We start from the raw sequence: 9,899 nt of genomic DNA on the forward strand, positions 1-9,899 counted from the left end.
CTGGTATTTCCTAACTTTTGAGTGCTTGACTTTGCAACCTTAATGTTTTTAATATAGCTATTTGTATGCAATAAAATTACAAAGTACAAAATTATAAATAGGGCATAATTGGCTTTGGCATAGTGATATAAGAGACAGATGACTACATCTGATACAAACTGGAATATCAGGGGCAGCATGATGTATTTGATAGTGGAAAGCCTCATGACAAAAAATTTCTGGAAATAAATATCAACCAGAATTAACCCAGTATCCCATAAGATTTGTTTTTAACTTTGTGTCATTTGTTCATGCTATTGTTAGTCAACCAATGAGCTTGGATGTTCACGATACAGTGATTATGAAAAGTGATTGTTTTTAAAGGCCACTTGACTGGCCAACAACTTTATCTTGTATGTGGGAAAGAGATGTCCTGGGCATGACCCACAGAAGTAATGCCCTGATGGAAGTTAAAAGAAGTGAAATTCCTCCAATTGAGCAAGCTCCATTTGTATGAGTAAATCAAATGCAATGAGCCAGATTGTCCCTCCTGTGAGCTTCTCACACATATGGGGAGACTTAGAACTGTTTGTGTGTTTAGGCTTGCAATGTTTTTACCTGATCATTCTGTCTAAGCAGACGGTTTATTTATCCCTCTCTATTATCCACCCATCCACCTTTCAACCACCTGTGGAACTGGCGGACTCAGGATTTGTCTACACTTAAAACACTACAGCAGCACAGCTGTGCTGCTGTAGTGTTTCTATGTAGACACTACCTATGCCAACGGGAGGGATTCTCTGATTGGAATAGGTAATCCATTTACCCGAGAGGTGGTAGCTAGGTCAATGGAAGAATTTTTCTGTCAACCTAGCACTGTCTACACAGGAACTTAGGACAGCTAAACTATGCTGCTTAGGGGCATGGATTTTTAACACACATGACTGACATAGTTAAATCGACCCAATTTTCTAGTGTAGACCAGGCTTAAGATCACAGTACCCACTGATCTTGACAGATCAGCTAGAATCCACAGTCCTTCTTCACAGAGAATCATACCCTGTTCGTTGCTGTTATAGCTAAACTCCCTTGTTGCACTGCTTTTGGGGCTTTTCTAGCCATTTTATTTTTAGATGTGCCCTTCTACACCTCAGACTAGGGGGAGAAATAGGAGCCGCTATAAGGTCAAAACAACAGAGAACAAGGGTCGAGTTGGTGATTAAACAGGAAAAGAAGTGGACTGACTATAGAATGCAGAGGACAAATATTGGCCATGGTCTTTGAAATCTTTGTAAAAGGAAATGCACGCCATCCTGACATTTTGTAGTTTCCCTAGGTTAAAAGATGTCTGTTCAATGTTTACGTTAGACAAAGGAGACGTTTGAATAGAGTATAAGTATGTGAGCATTTGCTAAAATGTGAAAATGGATTTGCTTTAGTCATGTGCACTCCTCTTTTCTGTATGCTTTCTACACACGTGAGTGGTGATGTCTCACTCTCTTAAATCAATATGAAAATGGTGGGGTAGATTAGGATACTATTCAGCATGAGTAAGGTTAACAGAACTGGACCCTAAACAACTGTCATATTGGATGAGGTGGGAAAGAACATTAGTGTTGTAATTAAAGGCATAGGCTAGGGTTGCCAGGTGTCTGGTTTTCAATTGGAATGCCCTATCAAAAAGGGACACTGGCATCTTTGGTCAGCACTGCTGAACAGGGCCGTTAAAAGTCCGATCGGCCTGCCATGCCATGGCTCCACGCGGCTCCCAGAAGCAGTGGCGTGTCTCTTCTCCACCTCCTACACATAGGGGCAGCCAGGGGGCTCTGCACACTGCCCCCACCCCAAACGCCGGCTTTTCACTTCCCAATGGCCGGGAACCACGCCACGGGAGCTGCAGCATCTCTGCCATAGAATTCCTATATGATTTTGGGCAAGTTACTTTCTGTGTCACAGTTCCTCATCTGTAAAATGGGATAATGCTACTCCCTATCTCCCACCCACTTTTTGTCCATTTAGATTTAAAGTCTTTGAGGCAGGAACTATCTCTTACTATATGTATGCACTGCACCTAGCATGATGGGGCTCCAAGATTGGATGGGGCTCTAGGCTCTACTATATTAAAAATCACTGTTCATAATGGACTCCCAAAATATACTCAGCTGTTATCTCTTCTTGTTGGGCCATCCATGTAATTCATAATGACAATAATTAAAAATAATACTTGGAATTTACATCATGGTTTTAGCCACACATCTCAAAGAGGTTCACAAAGGGGATATTCATTATTATTAGCCCCATTTTATAGTTGGGAAAACCAGGGCGCAGCTAGGATTAAGTAACTTCACCAAGATCACACCTTTAGCCTGTAGGAGAGCCAGGAAAAGAATTCAAGTCCGTAACTCCTAGTTCAGTTTCCCTATCCTCTGGCTCACCCTGATCCATCTTTCGAGAGTAAGTTCCTAGGTGCAGTGATTCTCTTTGTCTTCTTGTCTTGTCACCACCTGTGCTACATATGCACACAAATAATTAAAAAGCCTGTTGGGCTTGGTAGCTACAAAGTCAGCTGCACCAAATGTGAATTCATGGCAGCGAGCCCTGTGCACCAGAGTCTCAGCCCAGTTCGCACGCTTTGTATTGTTCCGGTGACAGACACCTGGCCAAAAAACAGGTATAAAGGAATACCTAGATAGTATGGAGCTGCTGTAGCCAATTCCAGGGAACTCTATCTCTCAGCCCCCACCACAGGATGCCTGGTGGTTCCCATTACAACTTGGAGCAGTCCTGAGACTCTAAGTTATGCCTGAGGACCAACCTAGCCCCCAGCAGCCACTGGATTTGGGAGGTGTGAAAGTGGTTGAAACTAATCTTCATGCCCACTCATACCCAAGCTGCATTAAGCCCATAAGGGCCAGTCCCAAGGATCTGGTCCTGTGTGTACATTTCATTATATGGGGTGAAATCCTGGCCCATAGAAGTCAACAGGAATTTTGCCATTGACTTCAATGGGGCCAGGATTCCACCCACAAGGAAGAAATTTCAAGTGGAAACCACAGGGGATTAAGTGTCTTGGTGAGAAATATGTGTTTGCATTAGCGGGCACAATGGGATAGAAATAAGAGCTTATCACCATCATAAAGGCCACTTTGAAAGGAAAGAACAAATGTGATTGAAACCCATTGGGGGAGAAGATAAGTGACCTTAAAAAAATCACAATATTCTATTACTAAAACTGAGGTATAGCATATCATGAATACCGTGAGCTTCCCTTGTCCTTTATAGTAATGGTTTTAAGGAAATTATACAGATCAATTCTATTCTTTCGCAACAATAGAAAGCCATGAATTATATTAAGTTAAATTGTCCTCTGACAAAGACAAGGGAGAACCACATTTCCCAGCAATTCAGAATGCTGTTTATTCTTATATGCCACACTTAGAGAGGCTTTTGACCCCAAAGTTTAACATTAGTTTACCCAGATAGATAAAGAAACGTGCAAAATACTGGCACTCTCTTCCTTCAATCATCTCTGGTTTTATTAGACTATACCATGTATTGAAAATTTGCTGTATTAAATGCCAGAGTAACCCATATTTAGGATAGCTAAGAAGTGGCAGGGCTTTCTCAGCTGAAGGCTCTTAACCTCTGGAATTCATTCTTCCTGGTAGCCCATCAAAACCCTGCTCTCAATTCCTTTGGGGCACGATACATGGCCTGATCCAAAGCCCATTGAAGTCAACGGGGCCAAGACAGCTAATTTATTTCATTTAATTAACTGATTTTGGCTTCTTCTTAGTCTTTCATATTGGCAGTAATATTTTACAAAAAATTCTTATTCTTTGCAGTTAAAGCCCTCTCTGTCATAGTGATGGGTACTACCAAAACCAGTAAAATATATAAAGAGCTGAGTTTTTGCGAGGAGGAGGGAGAAATCCCGACATCAATAGCAAAACTGCCATTGAACATAAGAACGGCCATATTGCGTCAGACCAACGGTCCATCTAGCCCAGTATCCTATCTTCCAACAGTGGCCAAAGACAGGTGCTCCAGAGGAAATGAACAGAGCAGGTAATCATCAAGTGATCCATCCCCTGTCACCCATTCCCAGCCTCATATAAAAAGAGGCTAGGGACACTGACATTGACTTCAGTAGGCCCCAGGATTTCCACTCAGGGTTCTTGAACAAGTTGGCATCACTTGCAACTCCTTTCCAAAGCAAAATTTTAAGCTGATGTGTTTTGGTGAGATTTGCTGTCTTTAAGTTTCCATAATTTTTAAAGTTTCCTAATGGAGAGCCTCCTTATGTATTTTGGTGACATGCAGGCTAAAATACGGCACTGCACAAATTCATTTTTGAACTTTATTCAATTACAAGACTCTTCAGCAAACACAGATTATGTTACAGCACCATTCATAAATTCACTGACATCTGGGCTCAATGGGATTCAGTGATTTACATATATTGGACCAAATTCTGCCACTACTTGTGGGTGTGGCATGCCGTACACATACAGAAATTGCCAGTCTCAGGCCTGATCTACACCTAAAACTTAGGTGAACGTTACTCAGCGGCAAGAAGAACTCACATTGACCTAAGCCCCTAAAATTATACAGGCCTAAGTCCCTTTGTAGACACCGCTAGGTCAATGGAAGGATTCTTCCATGGGCCTAGCTACTGCCTCTCAAGGGGGGTAGATTTACTACATCGATGAAAAAATTCCTTACATTCCTGTAGCAAGTGTCTACACTATAGCACTTCAGCGGCATAAGTGCAGGGCTGAAGCTGTGCTGCAGTAGGGCTTATTGTGTAGTGGTACCCTTAGGGCTTGGCTACACTTGCAAGTTGCAGCGCTGGTAGAGGCTTTCCAGTGCTGCAATTAGTAACCGTCCACACCTGCAAGGCACATCCAGCGCTGCAACTCCCTGGCTGCAGCGCTGGCTGTACACCTGGCCAGGTTGGGGTGTAGCGATTGCAGCGCTGGTGATCCAGCGCTGCTCATCAAGTGTGGACACACACCAGCGCTTTTATTGGCCTCCAGGGAATAAGGAGATATCCCAGAATGCTTTTAACTAAATTACTCTCTTTGTTTTGTTATGCAGCCTCTCTTTGTTTTGTTGTGAACTCCGATCGGAGCTGCTTATCTAAAAAACAAACACTGATCACAGCAAACAGGAGCTATCTGTACCTGGCAGTGAACGATCAAATGAGAGGCAAGCAGTTTGCTTGACAGAGAAACAGCCTTGGATGCAGGCTGTTTGCAATTAAGACTAAGGGTTCGCGAACATTTTGTGATTTTTCAATCCAGGGAAGCTAACACACAGTGTTGGCTCCAAAAATCCACTCTCTCTATCTTCCCCGCTCCCTGTCACAGTACACCACAGGGAGTGAGTAAAACAGCGGGGAGTCCATGTTGGAGGCAGGCTGTTTGCAATTAAGAGTTAAGACTAAGGGCTCACGAACATTTTGTGATTTTTAAATCCAGGAAGCTAACACACAGTGTTGGCTCCAAAAATCCACTCTCTCTATCTTCCCCGCTCCCTGTCACAGTACACCACCCTCCACCCCCCTCTTTTGAAAAGCACGTTGTTGCCACTTGAATGCTGGGATAGCTGCCCATAATGCAGCACTCCCAACAGCGCTGTAAATGCTGCAAATGTGGCCACACACCAGCGCTGGTAGCTGTGAGTGTGGCCACACACCAGCGCTGGCCCTGCACAGCTGCACGACCAGCGCTGTAACTCCCAGCGCTGCAACTTTCAAGTGTAGCCAAGCCCTTAGTGTATGGGACAGAGAATGCAGAGAGGACAGCAGGAGGGACTGCGCAACCCTGCCCTATACATAGTGCAGAGCAGTGATCCATGGTAATTCTTTCTGCAGCTTCTCCTGCAGCTTCCAGGCCTGGGAGGAGAGGCTGCAGAAGGGTCCGCCTCCCTCTTTCCAGGCCAGGTGTTTTGGGAAGGGAAGGGAAGGAAGGAGCAGAGCTGCCCTGAGCTGCTGGGCTCATTCTGCTCCCTCACAGGAGCAGAAGCGGGAGGAGAACAGCTTCGGCTCCTGAGCAGGTATGGGAGTGAAGAGCTCTGCCTGCATCTTGCAGCAGCCCTGAGTGGTTGCTCTGCCCTGGGAAGTAGGGAAAGCTCCAGATCAGAAAGGTTTTCCCCAGGCAGGGCTGTGATGTGCCCCCTCAGTGACCTCGCTGAAGTGGTAGAAATTTTATTTGTGGGTCTGTGACTCCTTTCGATCTGTCGCACTTTAAGCTCTGGATTTGACTGAGGGGATGGGAGGTCATGGGGCTACTGGATACATGACTTTATCAATCCACTGGCCTAAAACCATGTAGAGAGAGAGCTCCAAAGGTCCAGATTCTACTGAAGCCTATGAGCTGTAATAGCGGTTGCACTGGAACTGTATCTCCCATCTTCCAGAGAAAGAATTCACATACTCACACACACGTTTGGAGAGCCCCTGCACTATGTCCTTTGAACCCAAGATAAATAACAAGCAAATGCAATAGCATGAAAAACATGGGCAGAAATTTAATAGGTCTCCCTTTGGCTATAAACCATAGTAAGAGGGCTCTAAAGAGATTAAATATCCCCAAACCAATTGTTTTTTGCCAGGAAATATGGTAGACTCCCAGTAGAATGCACAGGACTAGTATTTTAGTGTCTAATTTATACTGAACTCTCAATGAAATTAGATTGTTCATATTTTGTCTGAATGTCTGATTATTTCACAGTATGGCATGGAAGCTGGTAGTCATACAATATATTTGTATTATTTTTACAGCTGCCCTCTACCAACCCAGGAACTCTACTGGCACTAGAAGACTTAAAAGTAACATGAAACTACTGATAATTCTAAAAAACTATTATTCTAACAGTCAGTATTAGTTGGAATGCTAATTTCTTCTTTGCACTTTCCTAAGGTTTTCCATTTGAGGATCTCAGATTCTATAGTAATGAGTGCAGTATAAGGATCTATGTGGAAAAGAATATTTACATACATTAATTAAACTGAACCTTACAACACTCTTCTGAGGTATCTAAGCAAAATTTCTACTTTACTCTCTGTGCTTGGGTAAACCTTATTGTGTGTATTTAAATATGTGCAAGACTTACATGGTACACAACCAAACACTACACCTGGATTTGGAAGTGATGAATGAACTGCATGCAAGGGTTGCTCTTTTTGAGAGTTTGTTTCACATCGTGATTTTATGCCATCAAGATATGGCATGGAGACATGATCATATTGCATCAAAAAAATCATGTCACAGCACATATGGAAAGATGATGAAGACAAAGACAAGCAGCTCAGTAGAAAGGATGGATATTAATAATATTATGGAGGAAGACACTACAAGATTTAGGAGATTCTGGACGTGAGGGAAACGAACAGAGAGAAGTTGAAGATGACACCCAATTGCATATGTTTTTATATTGTGCTCAGAGCCAAGATATTTAAATATCTGATGTGGTAGTGATGTTGGGAGATGAGAAATCATGAGTGATAAATCCCCTTAGTGAGAGAAGAGGGCTTGGAAAGAAAATTGAGACAATCTGTTTTGGACCTATCTGACAAATCTAGCCCTGGTATAATTGTAGTCACTTCAGTGGAGTTATACCCAAAATGAATTTGGCCCATTGAGGACTGCTACCAGATTACCAGATAGCATCTGAAGAGCAAAAGTGAAGAAGCCAGCGATATAGAGGTAGTTTTAAGAGTTATCTGCATAGAAATATTAGCTGACATCATTGAGGTGGAGGAAATCCCCTATAGAAAAAGTGAGAGGATAGGAATGAGCAGAGGGCAGTATACCAACAAGGAGGGGAAGTTGGTAGGATAAAAAGCTACCAAAGGAGGCAGTGGTTAAAGAAGGGAGACCCAGAACAGAGTCACAACATTTGGAGAAGAGAGCAAGTCAAGGAAGAAATTATCAATAAAGTTGAAAGTTCCTTCACAAAGAAAAAAAATCAGTTGTAATCCCAAGATTTTTAAGGGGATGGAGGGACCGTCTCTTTCTAAATCAAAGATTGCTGATCATATTTACATTAACATTTTCTGAGATGAAAAGCAGTATGTTGATTTATCAGGCTGATCCTATTTAAAACAGCCAACATGCATCATTGTGAATCCCCAAATCAGCACTGACAAGGGAAACAATGACAAACCATCAATTATAGTGACACTATTTTTTAATACAAAATTCTAACATCACAGGAAGAGTCCTTCTTTTACCACCTTTGAAAAATGACAGTCGCACGTCAGTCATGGTGGGGCAAAGAAAAGCATTTCCTCTCTTCAACTGAGCATTATTTTGATTTTCTGTATCTTTTCAGGGTAACAGCCAGCCTTCTCTGCTTATTTTAGTTCAATCAGATCAATCAGAGCTTATTGAGAGGAAAAGGAGGAAAAATATTTGTAGCTAATATTTGCACTCTTCTGCCCCACATCTTGTTATAAACCCTTTGTAGGCTACATTCTGATCTCAGTTGCAACAGTGTTCTCTCATTGTCAATGTGCACTTTGAAACTGAAGGACAAGTAATTTTCATCCCCAGGAGTGTCGCAAGCACCAGTACTGCCCAATGATCCAATGTGTCTCCTCAAAAGCATTTAAGCACTTTCCTTTAGAATTTGCACATTGGAAAGTGTTAATTTTTCAGCTATTTCAGTGTTAAAATGCAAGGTTCTGCTCTACTCCTATTTTAAATAATCAGGAGCTCAGAGGCACAACATGAACCATTTTCAGCCAGCTGATCCTTATTATTCTCTGAGGCAAAGGGAAGAGTTGAAATAACAGACACACTCACTTCCACAGAAATGCAGGGGAGAAAAAAAATCCCTGTGTTAAGCATTTGCAAAAACTTACCGGTTGTCTAAGCCGGCAGAGCCAATTCTTCCAGAACAGCGCCTTGAACTGGTGAACAGAACGCCCCATACTGCTGTGTCTTTTTCCCCAGCCACTTAAAGAGTGGGTATTTAAAGACCTTTAACTCTTAGTCACCTGACCAGGAACTAGTTAATTCCAGCACATAGAAAAGGTGCAAGAGGTGTGTCTGCTTAGAAAGAAAGGATTTGATTATTGTTTCTGTCTTTTGTTCTGTGTTCACCGAGGAATCTCATCTTTCTACTTGCTGCTCAATGTGATGAACAGCAAGCGGATGGTTTTATATAAATGCCTTCAGGGTGTTTTAGTGTGCACTTGCTTTTGCATTCCAGAAACAGACATCACTGCAAGCCATTACAATAAACAGCATACATTTAACATTGGATATTTAAGACTCCTTTCCATTTTCGTGGCCAGGTTACTTTTCAACCTCAGGCTCTGGCCACAATGGTTTGGTCTCCATCTCCTGGCTTGGAGCTTCAGGCTCTGGCCCCCTAGCTCTGGGGCTTTGGGCTCCGACCGTGGGCTCCAGCCCCCAGTTCTGGCTATGGGGCTTCGGGCGCTGACCACCAGCTCTGGCCGTGTGTTTCACCCACCCCAACATCCCTGGCCCTGCAGTTATTGCTATTTCAACTGAACAAAGAATGGTTTTGGGAATGTGTGTGTGTGTGCTGACGGGAGGGGTGTTACAGGAGGGCAGCGAATGAGGGAGGTGCGAGAATAATAGTGTGTAGTAACACTGGGGAGAAAACCAGAGTAAAGGTGGACAAGCCTCTAGCTAGAGAATATATTCAGATATTTATTTATTTATGCAATTTCTTTTAATTTATTTTTCTGCACAAGCTACTACTTTGTATATGATGTAGAATATGTAGCTGTAAACATCTAATAGTGGGTTACTCTTTCAAATTAACTTGTTATGACTGAATGTCAAACTTTCACATTCAAACCATCATATTAAAAGTCATAACCAGGGCCAGATTAACTCTCCTGTGAGCCTGGGGCTATTAGATTTTGTGGGGCGCCTGTA

General features: G+C 42.7%; 1 protein-coding gene across 1 annotated transcript in view; it reads right to left on the reverse strand.

Annotated features, from left to right (window-relative positions):
* Positions 1-8,926, reverse strand: part of ABCA13 (ATP binding cassette subfamily A member 13) — a 282,083-nt gene extending 273,157 nt beyond the window's left edge. Inside the window, exon 1 of the mRNA XM_045007417.1 lies at positions 8,852-8,926. Coding sequence (XP_044863352.1) covers positions 8,852-8,920 — 69 coding nt within the window. The 5' untranslated portion in view covers positions 8,921-8,926. The remainder of the gene's footprint in view (positions 1-8,851) is intronic.
* Between the last annotated feature and the right edge of the window lie 973 nt (positions 8,927-9,899).

Source organism: Mauremys mutica, chromosome 2, assembly GCF_020497125.1.
Source record: "Mauremys mutica isolate MM-2020 ecotype Southern chromosome 2, ASM2049712v1, whole genome shotgun sequence".
NCBI classification, from domain to species: domain Eukaryota; kingdom Metazoa; phylum Chordata; order Testudines; family Geoemydidae; genus Mauremys; species Mauremys mutica.